The sequence below is a fragment of the Chenopodium quinoa genome, unplaced genomic scaffold (assembly GCF_001683475.1).
Source record: "Chenopodium quinoa cultivar QQ74 unplaced genomic scaffold, ASM168347v1, whole genome shotgun sequence".
Classification (NCBI taxonomy): domain Eukaryota; kingdom Viridiplantae; phylum Streptophyta; class Magnoliopsida; order Caryophyllales; family Amaranthaceae; genus Chenopodium; species Chenopodium quinoa.
Window position 1 is genome coordinate 151,926 of NW_018745566.1, and position 21,534 is coordinate 173,459.

General features: G+C 34.1%; 1 protein-coding gene across 1 annotated transcript; it reads right to left on the minus strand.

Moving 5' to 3' along the window:
* Positions 1-537: 537 nt before the first annotated feature.
* Positions 538-19,918, minus strand: LOC110716231 (golgin candidate 2-like). The gene is made up of 10 exons (XM_021894846.1): positions 19,192-19,918; positions 18,034-19,083; positions 15,794-15,904; positions 13,940-13,999; positions 8,598-8,655; positions 3,239-3,291; positions 3,046-3,138; positions 2,372-2,497; positions 1,253-1,300; positions 538-1,179 (listed from the first exon to the last, which is right to left on the minus strand). The coding sequence occupies exons 1-10, from the start codon at positions 19,243-19,245 to the stop codon at positions 808-810; spliced, it is 2,025 nt and encodes a 674-aa protein (XP_021750538.1). The 5' UTR covers positions 19,246-19,918; the 3' UTR covers positions 538-807.
* Between the last annotated feature and the right edge of the window lie 1,616 nt (positions 19,919-21,534).

The following is a 21,534-nucleotide window of genomic DNA, read 5'->3' on the forward strand; positions in this document are numbered from 1 at the left end:
TATGGAAGGTGGGACGTGAACAAGTTACTAGGGCCCATGAGTTAGCTAACGCTTGTCGATTTGCTTTTACTTGTTTTAGTAGCTAGTTTCTTGTTTAGTTGCTTTTGTCAATCAAAAAACAAATTCTATTAATATGGGATGTAAATAATAAATCAATTTCTTAAATCAAGGAATGTAAATAACATATCTTAAATCAAGGAAGGAATCATTTTGAATTTTTTTTGCTCGTGTACTTTTCATTAGTATAAAATGATTTGAATTTCTTATATCGTTGTACATTGTTCTTTCTGCGTTTTTTAATAAACTTTTTTATTTCGACCGGGTGTACCATGTGCATAGAACACCCAAGTGTAGGATGAAATGTATATTCAAAGTCCTTTTTTAAGAGAGAGATCACTACTGAAGTACATAAAGGAAAACAAGATGGGACAATGTCAAGCCATAAGCCCTTAAGGAGAGAGTGAGAGACCCCTTATACATGTACCTAGGCTATGTCACTTGAATTGTAACCACCTGCCAAAATTAGGACATGTTACGTACAGAATACAGCGTAACACATTTATGAACAACCCAAGACGAGGTTCCTCCTCATCGTCAAATGCCAAACACTAAGCTAGCTAGATCACATACAATCAAATGTTTTCTTCTCACAATCTACTTTGCCTAAACATAATCACATTAAAAAAGAAAAAAAATATAGGTTATCAGCAGCCGTGAATAATATTGGTTGAGATCATGTTACCGTGAATAATATACACGAGCTCATTGAACAATCAACAAAATAATGCCCATAACAATATGGATGTTTTAGACACCAATACTACCGTTGATATTCTCCAAGGATACTACAGAACTGGATGTGGAATCTTCAGTTGACTGAGAATGAGAGAAAAAAATATACAAAACCCATAAATGTAGGGATATAAGATACACCAAGGACCAGAGCTTTGCCGCCGGATTCCTTGCTAAAAATACTGCACCAGCTGAAAATATTGCATCCAACTGCCTAAGCAGTGAACCTAGGTGCTGCCTCCCTGACTGAATTTTATTTTCTAACATTGGCCGCAGCTTAGAACCAGTTGAATCCCATGTTCCTGCTTCTAAGTCTTCTCTTAAATTGCCCGAAATATCACTCCCGCTGATTAGAGATTTATTTTCATCGAGTAACCTTGAAACAGCCTGTAACCAAATATGTTGAACAGTGTAACAGCCATTGTTAAAAATGTTATGCAAATTCAACAAAAAGATCTACCTCAGTTCTGAAAAGAAGAGTTGCCTTGTTTGAAGAAAGTGATTCAACCTGAAATAACAAAAAATAAATTAGTACTCCATAACCAGTAGCATAGTGTAATTTAAGGAAGTTAACGTCTGTAAAAGGTGTAAAAGTTTAAGAGTGTACAATTCTTAAATAAAGGGTATGCTTGAAATAATGGAATATGAAGCCTAAACAATTGGTATACAAATCAAGGTATAAGCAACGTGTGCAAATTAATATGAACTAGATCGCTCTGAGCATCACCAACTATTATTTTAAATGAAGTTTCAGCATATCACTCAGTTCAAGTCAAGGCAAATGGTAGACAAGGCAGGTTGAAGGCCGTGATGTCAGATAAACTCTTAATAGCATCACTATATATGTGCTTTTATAACTAAAATCATGAATATGACATTGCATGGTCAGCAGGCTAAGCATGCGCTCCCACAGCAAATATATTCTATTGCGAAAGAATGGTAGTAAACTAGATACCCTGTATATCATCAAGTTAAGAATCCACAAATTCATTGGATAATTGTGTAAACAGTAGAGCAAAATGTAATATGTTGCCCATCTTGTTTAAAGAACAATCATTGACAGTTAGTGTAGATCGTAAATTCGAAATTGAAGGGTGCTTTAAGTATAAAGGGGGTGGGACCAGGTAGGTATCACATTGAACCTACTAAGAAGGGACAAGGCTTTGTTTTTCCTCGTAACCTATGAACAAGATATATCTCAAGGAGCTTATTTGTTTAATGAATCAAGCAGATCAGTTTGTGATATAAGCAGCTCTACACCATACAAGGGAGCTTCTTTGCTTTTTATCAAGAGAATTATCATCTAATTACCTCATAACCTGTAGGAAGAGGGAGGTCTAAACTACCTCATAACCTGAGCTTTCTTTAATATGTACTATCTTTATTATTACTACCTCATGAACTATTTTCAATCCAACAATATCATAATGTAAAAGGTCAAGCACTCTAATAAACCTTTTTCAAAGAAAGGTGATAGTTGGCATGATGAGAAACTGAAGCTGACTCTTAAAAACAGGGCATCACTAAGACCCGTCAACAAATGTAGACATTGAAGCAAGACAGAATACAAAAGACATACCTGGGCTTGTTTCTGAATCAAATGATCTGTCATCTGCCGAAGCCTTCGCCTAAGCTCAACTTCTACTTCAGTTGAATTTTCCATTTCCTTCAATGTCATGTCAACGTTTGCTTCCAGCTTCATCACCTATCATGTCAACAAGGTACATTGTACAATTCAAAGTTAACTTCAGTACTGAACAAATTTGATATTTGTTTAGTCAAAAATATGGAAAGGTCACAAAGATATCTAATCAAGAACAAGTCAGCAAAGGAGTTCACAATAAATTTGAAAAAGTGGCTTTAACAGTGAGAAAATTTTGGAATTCCCTAAAAGCCATGAATCAAGTTCTTATGCATTTTGACAAGGTAAAATGTTAATACAGAGTCACTTGCAAGTCCTAAAATACATATCCTAAAAAATGTGTGGCAACAAATACTTATTTTTGTTAGGATAACTCCTTACAAGTGAAAGCTTCTTTGCAGATGAGTTTTCCATTAAACTTCAATCACTAAAAGGTCTCGTAACATTCTTAATCACTAAAAGGTCTCATAACACTCTTCAAGCTCATGCAGTATGACAATCAAACAAACAATATGACGTCTATTATTCATCTCTGGACCATAGACAATGATCAAGATTCAAGACGAGAAAAAGAAAATTGGGGAAGAGGGAATAGAAGTTATCAATCTCACCTTCTCTTGCAGTCTTGCATTCTTGTCAGTTGCAAAAGCACATTCAGCTTCCAGCATCTCTTTCTGCAACTCAAAGCCTTTTGAAGCCGCCAACTGCAAGAGTAGCATATTTCAGAAACAAAAGTCACTAAATAGCAGCACATATTTATCAGTTAACTAAGTTATAACATAAATGTTATGAAAAAAGCCTTACACTTGTCAAAGTGGCCCTAGTTTGATGAACACTACAAATCTCTCTCTTCAACTCTTCAAAAAAAATTAAAAAAATGAAAATAAATATATAATTGGATTATATGATGAGTTCAGATTTAACATAAAAATATAAAGACACACAGTAAATGAGTACAAACTTCATGGCAGAAATCATTAGGTAGTATCACTGCTTCATAATTTAAAGTTAAACCAACAAAATAACTATGAAGTCAAGTATTAGTAAAAACATTAACCAGTGCTGGAAGAGCAAAGAGGGACCAAGCCTTAGTTTATAATGACATTTGACAAGCCCAAACAAAAATTAGCTAGTGGTAGAATATTATTCTTGTTAACATAGCCCATATTGCTCCTTACCATCTATCTTGAGCAAAGGAATATAACAAAGTATGACACACCAGAACATCACTTATCAACAAAGTACACGGGCCAAACTGCTCTAACAGCAAGACAAACAAGATGTCACACCAAAACGGGTCCATTTTTGCCTGTCTTCGGCCAATTCAATATGATACAACTTTTTCTTTGTCAGGAAAAAAAATGATGATTTTTTTAAGGAAAACCAAGGTAGGGAAGCCCAAAGCATAGATGCTTACATGTGAAATTTAAGGTTGACAATATGAAAATAAAATATTTCACTACATATTTCAAGATTCAGGATGATAAATTCTTTAAAAATATTAAACATATTATAAAATTTTGAGCTTCAAATCTTCAATAGTTCAACTTCATATTAGACTAAAAAAAATTAATTAAATATTAATCTGGACATACAAAATTATTCCAATGAAAAGTAAAATAAGCATTCTTATCTATTCTAATAGCTAAATTGGATTGCCATAGATTTTAGATTTAATTCAGATTTTATTACACCAGAAGAAAAACAAAAACTTGTGCATTTGATGATAAAAAAATATGCAAACACAACACAAATTGCATAGTCAATTAGGAATTTGGGAGCAACAAGAACTGTGAATAAGATCCCTTCAATGTTTCTTGCAAGAAAATAACTTTCCAATTGTATATACTTCCTCCGTTCATTTTTAGTTAACACAATTCTTTTTTTTCTACGTTTGTCAACACACAAGTTCAACGATTTATATATCTTATTACCAATAAGGAAAATTTATACAAAGTTAGTATTATGAAAATATGCATTGAGACAGTTTTAACTAGATCCCAAATGACTATGCTTTATCATAGTCGTAAACCACAAAAAAACTAGTCAAGTTTGTGAATAGTATCAAAAGTCAAAATGTGGCAAATAAAAAAGAATGGAGGAAGTATTATTAATACTACTACATGGCTAATAATATTTTACCCGTTCACTATTAGTTGGAACAATTTGATTTTCATGCTTACTCATGCATAATTTCAGCCTTTCATATCTAATGCTCATATCTAATACTTCCTGTGTTTTTTTTGCTCAATTTGGGTTGGCAACAAAGATTAAGAAAGAAGTTAAATGACAAAAATGTCCATGTGACTACAAACAATAGAGAGAGAGTAAAAGCTAGGTAACAAGGGTAAATATCACATGTGAGTAAGGGTAGGATGGGTATTTGGTGTGTGAACCCAAACAAAAAGTGTATGAAAAAATGCCCAAAGTAGAAATAGTGCAATTAATATGCGACTTCCTTAAAAGGAAAATGATGCAATTAAAAAAAAAAACCGGAGGAAGTATTATAGATGAGTAAAATAATAATAAAAGATGATAGTGTAGTGAAAATATAAGTTGAGGTGAATCTAACAAAATCCTACATGACTATAACATATAAATCAACAAAGGTGGTCAAAGGGAAGAATGTGATTGGTACTAAATTTTAAATGGTGCACCTAGAGTGAACAGAGGAAGTACTTCACCTTCACTTCTATAAAGCCTCTACTCGCAATTATCAAATATTATTGTAACACTTATCATAAGTCGGGTTTTTAGGTCACATATCAAAGATTTCACTCATCCTTTATCATTTATATCTTTATAAATGAAGAATTTAAAAGATATTGTAAATTAGTCTTGTAGAGGATAAAGAAAGAAAAGAAAAAAGAGAGCTAGAAAAAATATTCTATAAAACAAAATGATCTTACATGCCTCTTTAATATGTCATTTCACTTATGGTGTCCCTATATAATAAGAAATCTTTTCATACTTAGGCCCTGTTCACTTCACCTTAAAATAATAATATGTAGTAATATAATTTCACTTTAGTAAAAAGTAAAAATAGTTTCACATCAATAATAGTTTCACGGTAAATATAAGTTCAATTTAGTAAAAATCAGTAACTTAAAAGAAGAAATATTACAGAGAATCGGTAAAAATAATTTTAGTTCAACAAAAATAATTTTAGTTCAGTAAAATTAATTTCAGTAAAAATAATTCAAATTCAGCAAAAATAATTTCAATTCACTAAAAATAATTTCAGTTTAGCAAAAATAAGGTGAAGTGAACAGAGCCTTAGTACTACCTCCACCCCACATACCATTTATGGAATACTAATCTGCTCCTCTTTCTCTAATCCCCACAGTCCCACACCCACCACTCCCTTTCTTTGTCTACTTTTTCACTTCGCTTGAAGTAGGTTATGGATTAATCGACATAAAAATGAACATGTAGAGAGAGAGAGAGAGAGAGGAATTGACAATAGGTTGTATTAGTGGTGCAATTGAATCATCAAAAAGAGGATTACCACCCAAGATACTCCTAAAAGTGGAAAGAGAATGCTTAACAAAAATCAGATACTTCATTCTCTCTTTATCTTAAGGTATCCTTTTTTAGGATGTTGCAAATTAATTGTAGCATTACTTTATTTGGCCAATGATGCTTTCTATCTCTCTCGTCATCACACGGGTCATTTTTTTCATCTCTCTCCTCTCCTAAAATATAATGCATCTCCTCCATGTTACAATTCAAAGAGAACAAAAGGACATTAACTTCCTTAATTCCCTCTATCAATAACATAATATTAAAACAAACACCAGGAATGACACGTGTCATTTCTTGGTGTTGTTTTTTCCCTCCAAAACCACCTTTTTTTTTTCTTTTTTTACTCATCAAATCTTCTTTAAATATATCTACCATATTATTAAAATATAACCTTCCTATTTGATCATTATATTTTTGTCAAACACTAAAAAAGATTCACGCCATTTTTCGGTCAATAAATATCTAAAATTATCACCAAAATATCATTGCATAATCGCTAATATAATTTTTCAAATTAAATATTCATATACAGTCAAATCAATAATCTATCTATAATTATTGTTATATACTAAAGGTGAATTAAAATGACACATGTCATCACCAACATTAAAAAATTTCCCGCCTAAAATTTCTTTTGCTTTTTTGATTATTTTTGTTGGTTTTAATTTGTTTTATATAATAACCTATAATCTTTTCTTTGCATATTGCAACATAATGTATATAAATAATTTATTTTCTACTAGGTGTCCAAAGTTTGTGCAGAATTTCAAACCAAATTTGTTCTCAACAAAAAATTTAATAAAACAACTAGATTAGCTCCCGTGCGATGCACGGATATATAATATAAAGAATTTATAATTGTGTACATTTTCAAGTCATATTATCACTCGATCAAAATATGTTAAATCTTTATATTAACATAAACCAAACTATAAAAATTAAAATAACATAAACAAAAGAAAATTCATGTCTACAACACAATTTAGCGGACTTTGTAATTAGACGGAGTACACATATATACAAGATTAATATTTGCTTTCCTTAAGATTAGCTATATGTTTCGTAAAAGAAAAAAAAAAAGATTAGCTATATGTACCTTAAGACAGGTACTATACAATCAATATTTAGCTTTTAAAAAAAATTAGAGGAGAATAAAAAAGTTTAGGCGGGAAAAAATTAAAAGAGAAACTGACATGTGTACAATTTGGGAAAGTGATGAGCCAGCGGTTGTTATTTTAGTATTACTTATAGATACATAATCCTAACTAATCGTATAATAAAAAATAAAAAATAAATTATATAATTTCTCCATGAATACTACTCTCAAATTTATATATTTTTTTTTTTTTTCAAAAAAAACCCTACTACAACAATCTTAAAAAATGTTGATTTCAAATCATCATAAAGTAAAATAAAATCAAATAAATTTTCATAAAATGTTGTTGCGATGAAAGCCTATCAATAATGCGAAAGGTATATCTATATATGAGTACATTGTACTATGAGAACTAATCTAAAATTTTCGCTCTTAATCTTAACGTCTTTGGCACGGGTATAAATTAAGATTCAAGGTTTTTTTAAAAAATTTCATTTACAATATGAGTATTATTTTTTGGTAGATTTTAAATTTACATTTTTTTTTTTGAAGAAAGATTTTGAATTTACATTATGAGTAATTCGTTATAAAATTTTGTAAAACCGTGCGTGGCACGAGACTTAATCTATTTTAATCTATTATTGTTCCCAAAGCTAACTAACTTCGTGAAAATTACTGACGTACCCTCATTCTTCCTCTCCAAAGCAAGATGATATTAGAACCATCCAACTCTGATGATGTGTCCCTTCATTCCACCTTTTGCGTCTTCCGTTGTACCTAATAGGTGGTGTAGGTGGGTGTACTTATGCATCATAGTGTGTACAAAGATTGTGTAGCGACATTTTCTGGATAGAGTAACTTAGATTATAAAACTTCCAATATTATAAATTTCATGTATGTCAAGGACCCAAAACTTTGCTGATCACTTCTACCAAGGGTCTGTTTGGTAGGGTGTAAAACATTTGCAATGTAAAATGGTTTTCCATGAAAATCATTTTACAATGGAAAACTCATTTTCAAAAAAGTTTTTCGTTGTTTGGTTGAATGGAAAATGATTTTCCATTTTAAGCATTTTCCATTGTTTGGTTGAACTGAAAAATCAATTGTGAGGGAAAATGTTTTCCATCCACTTGTGATGGAAAATGTTTTCCCTCTACTTGTGATGGAAAACGTTTTCCTTCAAAATTGGGGGGAAAATGTTTTCAGTAAGGTGGAAAATAATTTTCCGCCCCAAGTTTAACATTTTAATGTTTTACACCAAACCAAACAATGTAAAATGGGAAAACACTTTTCAGTGAAAATGTTTTACGCCCTACCAAACGGAGCCCAAGTCCAAAACTTAGACAGTATTTCTATCATTTGGAAATTTGGAAAGCATAGAAAATTACAAAAGTCCCTTTCTTTTTGACTAACACGAGGCAGCGGCATTGATGACATAACAGGTTGACTGAAATAAAGCAAGTAGATATTAAATAGCAAATACCATTCATAAAACAGGTGAGTAAAAGGACAGGGCCAGAGCTGACTTTGGCACTTACATACCTTCAAGGGCAACTTCCTTTACCTCAATTTGGTGCCGTAATCCTCCTAAGCGATTTACCTAGTCCAAGAAATATAAACCAAATCAACATAAAAAAAATATACAATTAAAATAAAACAAAAGAAAAACAACAGATGTGTACTGGATTACTGGTGTACTTCAATGTTCGGGCAACTGGACAATAAAGAAACAAAAGGTTTAAGCCCTAACAACATAGTTTCATAGTTAAAAGAGACTTCATCTTCTACACTTACCAACAATTTCATTTTCATTATTTAACGATTTTGTTGTTCATTATCATGTTATGGAGTCACTTATCAGAAATAGTATATCACTTGTTTGTCATATTTTAGTTTTGTATCAATTATTACTTAGAAAAATTGCTAAAAATAATACTACCTTTGAATGGTTGAATTTAAACAAGACAACCGTTCAATTATTTCTTAATATTATAAACTTTGGGGATTATTAATTTTAAACACGTCAAAACCAGATATAGCCTGGTAAACAAGTTAACCATGCCACATGTCGTCATATGATTGGTTTAAAAAATTATGTTAATTATATTTAATTAAATAAAGGGGGAAAAAAAAAAAAAAAAAAAAAAAAAAAAACCTCTTCTTCCCCCTCTTCCGTCCCCTCCACCATGGCCACCACACCGCCACTGCAACCTCCCCCCTCACTACAACACCACCTCTGCCTGCCACCTCCCTTATCCCACCCAAACCACTCGAAACCCCCTCCTCATTCACCCTTAAACCGTCCAACAGCCAGCCACACCTACCCAAATTCATCCCCACCCCCCGCATTGCCCACCCATTTTTTTTTTCTATTTGTTTTTGGCAGTGGTGGAAGGTTTTCGACGGTGGGGTGAGTTTGTTTTGGGGTATTTGAGGGGTGGGGTGGGTTCATTTTGGGGTTTTCAAGTAAGTTAGGAGGGTAATCAAGGGTGGGATGGTTTGTTTTGGGATTTTCGGGTGGGTGGGGTGTTCTGATGGTGGCATGGCTAATATGGGGCGGCTGCGTTTGGGCTGATGTGGGGGTTTTTGGTGGTGTAGTGCGGCTGATGGTGTTTAGGAAGGTGAGGGGAAGGGAGGTGGCAGCCATGGCTGAAGTAGGGGCAGGCAGTGGTGGTGCCATGGTAAGGGGGGAAATTTGTTTTTTTTTTTTTTTTACAAAAAACAAAATTCATTTTTTTTATAAAAAAGTAAGTCAAAGATAAAAATATTAGACCAATATATGACGACACTGTTATGGACTCATGGGTAACATGTTTCAGAGGTTACAAGTTTTTTGACATGTTTAAAATTGAGACCCCCAAAGGTTGTAATTATAAAAAATAACCAAAAGGTTGTCTTGTTTAAATTCAAGAGCTCAAAGGTTGTACTCCCTCCGTTAAATATTATCTGCAACTTTTGCCATTTTTGTCCGATCAGAGTTATGTGCAACTATCTTTTTTTTCCATTTTTAGTAAACAAAAACCTTAAAATTACATATTTACCCTTACTTAAAAAATTTAATGTTCTTAATTTTACCCTTATCTTATTTTAATCACAATAACCTTTTTTAATCTAATCTAAAATCATGAACCTAATTCTACCCACCCATCTACTCATCTCCTAGTTTACCCACCATCCATTCATCTCTTTCTTCAACCTTCACCCTCTTCATCTCTTTCACCTTCACCCTCTTCATCTCTTCCCACCACCATTATTTTTCCTTCCTTCACGACCACCGCCCCTCCCACCACCATTCTCTCTCCTCCTTCACGACCACCGCCCCTCCCACCACCATTCTCTCTCCTCCTTCACGACCACCGCCCCTCCCACCACCATTCTCTCTTCTCCTTCACGAGTCACGACCACCGCCCCTCCCACCACCATTCTCTCTCCTTCTCGAATTTCAGCCGGATCTGCTTTAGGGTTTGATTTTGTACGTTTGTCGTTTATTTTTTGGGTGATTTACGTTCGAATTTTCTGGATTTTTTTCGATTTTATGGGTATTGATTTTATGGGTTTTGATTTTGATTTTATGGGTATTGATTTTCTGGGTTTCTACGGTGGTGGGTGGGTTAGGATTAAGGGGTTTTCTACGGTGGTGGGTGGGTCTGGGTACATGGGTGGTGGGGTGGTCTGGGTTGGAGGTGGTTAGGGCTGGTGTTGGAGGGGAAGATTAGATTTCTGGGTTTTCGTGAGGGTGGTGGTGGTGGTTTCGTGGGGGTGGTAGTGGTTTCGTGGGGTTGGTAGTGGTGGTGGTTTCGTGGGATTGGTGGTGGTGGTGGTTTCGTGGGATTGGTAGTGGTGGTGGTTTCGTGGGGGTGGTAGTGGTGGTGGTGAAGGCGGCGGTGTGGGTGGTGTTGCCTGGTCTTGGTGGTGGCGTGGTGGCAGTGGGTTTTGATTAATTAATCTCTCTCCACCTTAATTACACATCACAAGTGCATTAACTTTCTCTATTCTTTGCCCTTTAAAAATTGCATTGGCAATCGTGAATTGTACTGCAGTTGCAGATAATATTTAACGAAGGGAATATTATTTATGACAATTTTACCTAAATTTGATCATCAAATTCGAAAAAGTTCGTTGCAACTCTTATGACATATTGTCATATTAAGAATAAAGAGTAGCTTTTAACATATTTTTGCCATGATGATTAGACTCAATGTTGGACTGGGTATGGATCTTAACATTGGATAACGGAAATTCAAAATTTAAGGACGTTGAGAGAATTTTGGGAAGTACCCAAATTTTATGCATGGAATTAGGGACACGGATGGTTTCTCTTTAAGTGAGAATAAAAATTTATTAGTAAAAAAAATAATAAATAAATAAACCCTTACATATGCAACTTGAGTGTAAGGGGAAACAAAGAAGACTAGTAAGATAGTCAAAACTCATCCCCATGGGAAAATAAATTTATCATTAAAAGGGGTAATGGAATACATCTATGAGACTAAAGTAAAATGTAAAGGAGAAGAGATAGGAGACTTAATTATCAGCAGGTGACCCTAAAAAAGAGAGTATATCAACAGTCAAACTGCCTTGTTACAAAACATGTAGCAAAACTACCTTTATTCTTCAGTCCTTTTCTCCCTTGTATCTCTGTCCACAAAGGTACGATAGGGTGACATGGTGAGTCGAGCATCACATTATTATATCATCTTTTTGATATAATGTTTAGTAACTTCAAAACTTTATTAGTTACTTACTAATATATTAATTTTTATATGTTACATAAATCACTTGTTAAGTTTGACCTGATGTTATAATGGTATGTTGCTTTTATTTTCGAAACTTGGTTTAAAAGGAAAAGGTAGACTTCAGCAAAGATGATGCAGTCATGAAGGCTATGATAGGATGAGTAGGGAATTTCTTGATGTTCTTGAAAGAAAGGGGTTTGGGTAGCAGTGAATGGATCGGACATAAGGCTTCTTATCCAATGCCTTCTTTTCGGTTCGGTAAATGGAGCCCATGTAATATAACCTAGGCAAGGGGATTGTGTTGAGAGATCCCTTGTCACCATTTCATTTTCACCCTGGTGGTTGAATGAAAGAATGCTTGAAAGGGGTGTCTTGAGTGAGATTGATGACTTTTCAGCTTTAGTGGTTTTATTTTTGGATGACAAAGTAATTAGTTTCAAGAAGATGTTCACTATTTTTCAGATTGTGCTTGAGGCAGTATGATCCAAGAAAGTAAATAAAACCCTGGCTTTGGTAGAATATCAAGAAAGGTCTGTGGTTTTACCTTAAAAATTGCTTGTTGCTGGGTTTTTGTGTTGATGTAACTTGTTGCGATGGAGTGAAATTGTACATACATTGGATGTGTTAAAAAGATCTGAAACCAATTCTAAGTATTCACTGTTTTGGGAAGATTTGGTTAGGTAATATGCATATGTGGATATGAAAGGGGATAGAGGTTCACCTAATGTGGATGTGAATGCTGTGTATCAACTTTAAATCTGAAGAGTTGTCCAAATTGTTTAGAATGCCTAGTAAGGGTGGGACTTGCATGTAGAGGAGGCAATTGGGTTGCTAGGCACAGGAACCCAAATGCATCATTTTGGGTCGCATCTAATAGTTTTTTTTCTGCAATAAATTTCGGAAACTCGGATTAGTTCAGATTAATTTATTTGAGTACAGCTCTGTACCTTTATGATATGCAGCACGAGTTGAGTATTAGGTATGGTCGTCAAATGAGAAGGGACTTAAGATGAAAATGTGAGAAGGGTCCATGTGCTATAATCTACCTTGATGTGCATCTTTTTGAAACTGCAATCTTAGCTAAAATTACATTGATATTACGTGACACGTCTATGAAGTGAATGTGGAACAATTTTTGTATTGAAGGCCTGCTTTGTATCGGTGTCAATTTTTAGTTAATGGTTTTACAATTTTGAAATTCAAGTGACATAAGTTGTATAATCACTTTAAAAACTAGTCATTTCAATACTCCCCAAGTCCTCAAATTATTGCCCCCTTAGGCTTGGGCACATATATTAAGGCATTGTTCGGTTGCAATGGGAAATTACTTCCCATGGTAATTTACAATTTATGGAAGTTATTTCCCTTATCTAATTACTAGAAAATAGGGGTTTTTTTTTTTTTTTTTTTTTGAAGAATAGAAAATAGGTTTAATTAGTTTGGTAGATATTAAGGAAATCAAAAAACATGGGAATATTGAATGACCTAGGTATCTTAATTCCTACGTTATGCAGGACTTCCAAATCCCTTAGGAATTTCAACTTCCTCCATTTTGCACTTTTTGGGCTAACCAAACAACATATCACAATTGTACTCCTAGGAATTTTGAGTGCATATGGGAAGTTGGTCGAACCAAAGAATACCTAAGAGTATTTAAGTAATAGGGTTAAAAAATAATCTTCATGTTTTTGGGTAATCTCTAAAATATTGTATGACAATTGTTTTTGGGTGTCGACTCTGAAAATTAAAAATTGGAAATTACTAGTGGTTTCCATATTTTTGTTTTTAATAATAAAAAAAAAATTAAAAAAAAGAACTTCATGCTAGAAAGATAGTTACTTGCTATTAAAAGTCAGAAAAGATATATATATATATATATATATATATATATTTTTTTTTTTTTTTTTTTTTTTTTTTTTTTTTTTTTTTTTTTTTTTTTTTTTATATATATATATATATAGAATTTGCTAGTTGCTACTCCCCTCTGATCCTTCTGTCATCCAGAAACAATAGATGCATGAAACCACTAGGAACTCTACTAAAATAAAGATAATACAACCCAAATACATTGGCAGTAACAAGAAATATAACCGAGGTTAAAGGTGAGTTATCAGAAGAGACGACAATGCTATTTAAACAACTGCATACCTCTATTTCAAGATTCCATTGTGTGGAACCCAGCGATTTAGCAAGATTGGCATTTTCAGTCTGCAATTGTTATCAAAAGTAGTCAGGACTAATGGTTCAGGCACATCAAAAGGAGGCATTAATGATATTAGATGTGAAATGCAAGAGAAGAAATAAAAAAAATTAACAAGGCAAATTATAGAAGACTACAGCTCACCAAATAGATCGCAATTTAGAGGAATTCTTTTACCATTTTTTATTGTAAGTTTAGCCAGTGTAAATAACCCTTCCCCCCCTCTCCTCTTTTTTGTGTGTTTAACCTCTCGGTTGTGGCTTTTTAGAAGTTTCTTCAACGAAGTAATAAATATAATATATCAGCAGCAAACTGGGGGTACCCAAATAAACGAGGACAAGTTGTCCTCGGAACAGCAAACACATTACAAATACATATCACAACTAATCAAGTTCCTTCCAGTCAAAATAAAATAAAATAGAATAATTAGTTCTTTTGATATTCCCCAACTAACTGTTAAAACGCTAAATAAAAAATTCTATCCCACAGCACCAGAGAAGAGTTATCGGTGATCAAATTAAGATCATATAACAGCCAACTGCCAAGCTCCAATTTTGATTAAATAGATGACTCAAGTTTCAAACGTTGAAGTTTTTATATAATGGGGCCTAATTTTATGGTCAATTTTTTTGGTTTTCACATTTCTTCCTCTCTCTATCTAATAGTCTAGGACATTGAGAGGCACATGAGACAGAGTACCTCATGCTTCATTCGACTATGTTGTGTGCCTTTGCTATGCCAGCTATGCACCTAGAAGGCTCAGACGCACTATTTGAAACTAAGTCTTATCATGTTTACCACAACTAAGTCTCTCCTCTCTCTCCTCCCTAGAACATGCATTTCTTCCAATTTCCCTTGCACCCGATTTCTCTATTCGTGAATTAATCCTTGTGTTTTACATGTCCAAACTAAAGACATATCCTTGAAATACTAACTACAAAAGCAATGTGCTGCAAATGCATTCATGGTCCTTCTCTACTTAGCTTAAATTCTAGCTAACACGTATTTATCATTCACTTTGAGTATGTTTGTCGTGTTTTTAGCTTCTACAAGTCATTTAATGTCATTTTGGTTATATTGTATTTGAATCCTAACTGAATTAGGATTCGCTTTCATTTTTTCTAAATGAGTTAGGGTTTGCTTTATTACTTCCTATCTGGCTTAAGATCTGCTTTTCAAGTACCAGTAGGATTAGGATTTAATTTTCTTTCCTAGTTGGCTTAGGATTTGTTTTCCAATTCCTAGTAGGATAAGGATTTGTTTAAGATGACATGGGGGTTAAGTTTCCTAGAAAGAGTCAACATTTGACTAGGTTAAACTATGATTCCAACTTGTATTAAGCCTAGTTTTCTAGTTTGTTTAAAATTTGTGTTATTTACTCTAAAGGGAATTCATTTTATGAATAAAAAATCAGATTTGAGTAAACGAAATATTGATGAGATTATGCTATCAAGGTTTGGAGAAATTAAACCTAAACTTTTATGCATCTTGAGCCAAGACTTCAAGAAATCCTTAAAATCACGACTTTTGAGAAATTTATCTGTGTGCTTTTGTTCATTTTTAATTTACTCTAACCACAAAAAAATAATATTCGGATTTCTACATTAAAATCTGGACCATACACTTAGGCTAAAATACTATCATTAGTGAGTTACACCAATAGACAGCACTAAGTCGTAGGTCCTCAAGCACAAATTCTCTTTCGACACAATTATTTCATAATAGACAAACAAGAGAGAGAATGAGGAAGGGAGAAAAAGCGCGAGACGGAAAGAGGAAAAAGAAAAAGACATTTGTATCACCTCCAATTTGGCCAGTTGTGCTAGGACCTCCATCCTTGTATGACTGTGCTTCTGCTTCTCCACTTCAGTAGCTTCCATCATTTCCATCGTCATTGCCTGAAGTTCTGAGGCCTGATATTATAAAAGGTTTAGAAATATCAGAGATGTTTAATCTTTATAAGTTTATAACCAATAGTACAAACACAATATATAGAAGTAAACTACAGATTATTCTTTCTTACTGTCTAGTACAAGCCTGCAGCAATCAACACACCAAAAAAGATGCATCAATATGGTCAATACTAGGATGCTCAAACTCGGGTATGGGTGTAGACTCGAGTATTGGTCTAAATGTTGTCAGTCAGAAAAAAATATCCATAATCGAGGACCCAGGGATATGTTTTAGAGGTGTCCAAATTTCGGATTTGGACTCGTGAACACGGGTTATTAATAAAAAAAACTACTATATACCCATTTAGAGAGAGATTTAGGATCAAATGAGAAGATTTATAAAATTAAGAAAGATAAGAAGGATTATCTATGCATATTTTGTGAATTGAATGTGCTTATTTTCTAAACTAAATGTGCAACATTTTTTTTACTCAAGAACAATGTGCATATTATTTGAACAAAATGTGCACATTTTACATAAAATTGGGAAAAAAATAAAAAATAAAAAAAAGGTGCACGTTATATATATACGATTCACTTTTGTGCAGATTTTTATAGCTAAATACGCATATTTTTTAAACAAAATGGGCAGCTTTTCCATCAAGAGTATATTATTGGAACAGAATTTGCATATCTATATCTACATTAGAAAACTAACATTTAGTTCGAAATTGAAATATGCACATTAAGCTCATAAAATATGTATATTTATACAATAAAGTTGCACATTCAACCTTTGAGTCCTTCTCTTCTAGGTGAGGAAATAAAGTACTTTAACAAAATGAAAATATACTACAATAAAAAGTCAAATGAAAGGTTGAAAAAACACTACTTGGGAAATGCAAGCTTTATTGCCCACATGAGTGAAAAAAAATAATAATAAAACAAAAATAAAAAATAAAACAAAAAAAAATAAAAAAATAAAAACCCTTAACAAATTAGGAAGTGCAGAAGACTAAGTAAAAGAACCCACTAAAGATGTCGTCATCAGCACAGGTGTTTGAGGGGTTTTAGATGCCCGAAAAGTGCCCCAACTGGTTGCCCTAACAAATGTCAAAAAAACCCTAATGTATTAATTTTAGTTTTAGAGTATCTCAACTCCAATTTCAGATCTAGGGTCGTGTTGACACAGGTAACCACTAGGGGCAATGGCAATTTTCAAGCATCACAAGGTCAATAGCTTGAACTTCTAATATACAAGTTTTTCTGGAGAATTCTTCCAAGTGGAATCCCAAACAGATCTATACTTAAACAACACACCAAGAAGGAGAGAAAAAGTGAAAACTAAATAGATAAAAAAAAATAAAAAAAAATAAAAAAAAAAAAAAAAAGAGAGAGAGAAAAACAGACAAATTGACCAAGAGAAGGAAATGTTCCAAAGAATGGCAGTGTTCCCATATATAAAAACAGTGGTGCATGTCTGTATGATTTCAGAATGAACTAACGTTATTAGTAACTTTAGCCCATCATCCTATCTCTGTTACACTATTCTGCATCATCAACACCAATTCCAATTATCTTCCGGATTGGGAAATAAGTCTTGTAAATGTGGTAATTAGAATGGCAGAGCCCTAGTCACATGCAATTTTCTGCTGGTCAGAAATAAAACAATATTTTATAATGAAAAGACAAAGTGTTTTTCGCATGTGGTTACAGTGGCCATCATTTCTCTTATAATCTTAATGCTCATTGTCTAACATAAAGGTTCTGAAGTAGCAGAGAATTTTTCCATCTATTCATCTAAATGTTAGTACCATGGACTCGAGTATGGGTCCCAAAGACTATAATCACAACTGGTATTTGGTAAGGAAAGTTCAATTCAAGTAGTTGGCACTCTTTCACTCCTTGTACACATTAAAACTCCCTGAGTGAATTTACAAGGAACCAAAGATGTATAAACATCTACTTCTAATCAATTCAAAAGCCAATACTAAGGTTAGAGAGCAATATGTTCCGCCATACAGCCCACACCAAAACTACAAGCAATATAATTAAAATTGGGTGTGAAATAACGCATTAAAACATCAAAATCTGGCCACAAAAAATAAAATAAAATAAAATAAACATGAGAAATGATTCTAAGTTCTAACCTCTTGTGCTGCTTGATTTGCTTGCTCCTTGAGTATCTTCTTGAGGCTTTGCTTCTCTCCCTCCAATCGAGCCACTATATTTTCCTGTTCCTTAATGGCCTCCAAAGCTTTTGCAGCAGCTTTTGCAGCCAAAATTTGTCTTCGTCTCTGCATCCTTTTCTCCCGCTCTTGTTCAGCCCCTGAGTCAGACGTCGAATATGAATCTGAATCCGACTCATGATTGCCACCAGAGTGAGAGACACTTTTGAAACCCCCAATACCAGTTTTCGCAATGCCTTCATCACTGCAATTCATTTCCAAAGTGGTTCTACCAACTTTTTCATCATCACAAACAGCTCTTTTCCCTTCATCAGATATCAGAACAGACACATTCTCGCTATTCCCAATAATCGGGGAATCAACCTTAACCATGGACTTGTCATAGCCTAATGACCCACCCCTTTCCCCATTCCCATTCCCATCCCCAGTCATATTTCTTTCACGCTCTACTTCATCATAGCCTTCCACCTTTATTAATCTCAAGCTCGGTTCTGATCCCTCAACAATCTTCCTATTAGATCCCAGGCTCAAACCGCCTCCTCCTCCAAGAACACCACTTCCTTTCTCACCATTCCCATCACCTTCTTTCCTCACTGTTTTCTTCACCACTTTACCATTACCCTTACCCTTCAATCCCATAATTCCAGCCTTTCCCCCATCTTTCCGTGCCCCACTAGAGTGATTCGCCTTAGTAACAACGGGTTGTTTCGGGGCATTAAGAAGTTCAGTCCAATCACTATCATTAAGAGAAGAAGAGTTGGGTTTTTTCACAACATCCTTCTTCAAATTCAGCTTGCTAACCTTATTAATTTCATCACTACTTGATTTAATTTCACCATGATTAGAATCATTGTATAATTTTTCCAAATTTTCATTATCATCAGATGTTTTCTTCTTCAATTGATCTCGCAAAGGAACAATACCACTAGATTTTTGTGAGATAATTGCATCTAAACCATCAGATTGCTTACTCTCCTCTTTACGAAGTGATTCAGCAGCTTGCTGGTCAATCTAGACCCAAGAACAAATAAAATTATAAAGGAAAAAATGAAATTAATTGCCATTGTTAACCATTTGACAGAAATTAAGTTGCGAAAGGGGAGGAGTGAGAGGGAGAACCTGTTGAAGGAGATTTTCGGCAACCTTGAGCTTGGAAGAGATCCAACCAGCCATCCTTCTTCGTAAACACCTAACACGGTGTACTGCAAAAATTGAAATTGGGAGAATTGATCATTTGATTCATTTCTCAAATTTGTTGGCTAAACGGGCCTATTAGTTAAGGAGTATTCATTACGGTTTACGGATATTTGAGCAAGCCCCAGTCAATCAGCCTGATTGACGAAAACTTGTAAATCAGGCCCTCTTGTGGCCCCTGTTATGTCATCTGAAATAATATAATAATATTTTGTACCGTCATTTCCCAAATTAAAAGAAAAAAAAAACCTACAGCTAGCCCACCACGAGCCACGACCAGGTCTCCAAAACCAGATCTACATCTAGTCAGCCACCTCTCCGACGACCACCGGCCTTCCTCTTCGTCTTCTTCTTCAACAACAATGGCGGAATGCCCCTAACGCCGCTTCGCGGCGGTAACAAAATGATACCCTAGTAGAAAAATAGTGTAAATTAGGGCCATATCAACCCCTTAGGAAAATCATCTTCTTCGAGAAGCAATTTAAACCACCTTAGGAGGTGGTGGCGGTGGTCTGTAATAGGGATTTCATGAAGGAAGAAAAGGTGGGTTGCTGTAATGGAAGAATGGAAAACGGGGGAAGAAAGGGATGAAACTTACAAAATTATCCCTAATTAAATAAGTAAAATTACCCTTATACCCCCTGATACCAACTAAGTCAATCAAGTTGATTAACTTGTATTTCCTCCGGATATTTTTCACTTTCGTTATAATTGCAATAATTTCATTTTACATTCGTTTTATTATAATAAAATGATTTATTTTTCTTTTTTGTTAAAAAAAAAAAAAAAAAAAAAACTTAAAATAGCATTATTCTGTGAAAAGGGAAAAATTAAAAAAAAATCTTTTAATAGCTTTCTAGCAAAAGAAACCCCGGTTTTTAGCATTTTGACAAAGGAAAACCCGATTGTAAATTTTTTTTGTTGAAGCCACTAATTCACATTTTTTTAAGGGAACACTAATTCACTTAATTAACCTTTAATTTATTCTAATAATCTTTTAACTCTCACTTAATCATTTTATAATTAAATTAATTTATAATAAAAAAAATTTTAAAAAAAAAAAAAAAAAAAAAACCACCCCCCTCCCCTTGCGGCAGCCCTCCTCCCCACGCCCCCTAGAACCCCCCACCCCTGGCGACCTACCTCTACCTCCACCTCCATCGCCAACGACCTACCTCCACCTCCACCTCCACCGTCGGCCGACCCCACTTTCCCCCTTACCCCTGCTGTAACTTTAATTTCCACCTCCCTTCGAAAATCTTACTCTCATTTCTCCCTCAAATACTCTCAAAATCACTGCTAAAAATTGCAAGGATCTTCTTGGAAGCTTCAAATCAAGTTCTCCCACAATCAATGTATTTTTCCTTCGATTTTACCTCATAATTTTCTCGAATTTTGCAATTATTTTTTTCGAAACCCTAGAAAAATTGATTTAGGGGTTTTCAATTTTGTGCATCTTGATTGCAATTGATGCTTGTTTTGGCTTTGATTATGTATGTATGTGATGCTAGGGTGATTTAGAAGCAAATTGCAATTGAATTGAACTTGATTTGAGCATGTTTGCGTAAATTAAAGCCAAAAATTGAAAATTGTTTGCTCTTACTTGTGGTCGCCAGTGGGGGTAAGGGGGAAAGGGAGGGTCGGCCAGCGATAGAGGTAGGTCATCGGGGTAGGGGGATTTAGGCGGCAGGTCCGATGGGGGAAGTGGGAAGGGGAGGGGTGGTTGGGGGTGTTAGTTTTTTTTTTATATAAATTTAATTTAATTATAAAATAATTAGTTGGTTAGAGGGTAATTAGAAAAAATGGAAGGAAATTAGAGAGTAATTGAGTAATTTAAAGGGTAATTAATTAAACAGGTTTCTTTTTGCAAAAACAAAATGAACTTGGTGGTTTTTTTAAACCAAAAGGCTTTTAAAAGATTTTTTTTTTTTAGCTAAATAATGCTTTTAAAAGATTTTTTCTAATAAATTTTCCTTCGTTTTATTATAATCTAACTAGTATTTAGGCTCGGACGATGCCCCGAGTTACTACGTTAATTTCATTATTGAAATCCTTATTTACATTAAATTTTGGTAGAATAACATGCAATATGGTGATAGTTTGGTGGCTAACACTTTGTTTTTAATTAAACTTAAGGTTGTGGGTTCAAATCTTATACAATCCATATTTGTAAGCACGTGAAATGAAAGACTAGATTAATTGAAGTGGGCCCCACATGGCATGTAGGCTTGTTTATGCACACCTTTTAATATATAGTATATATAATCT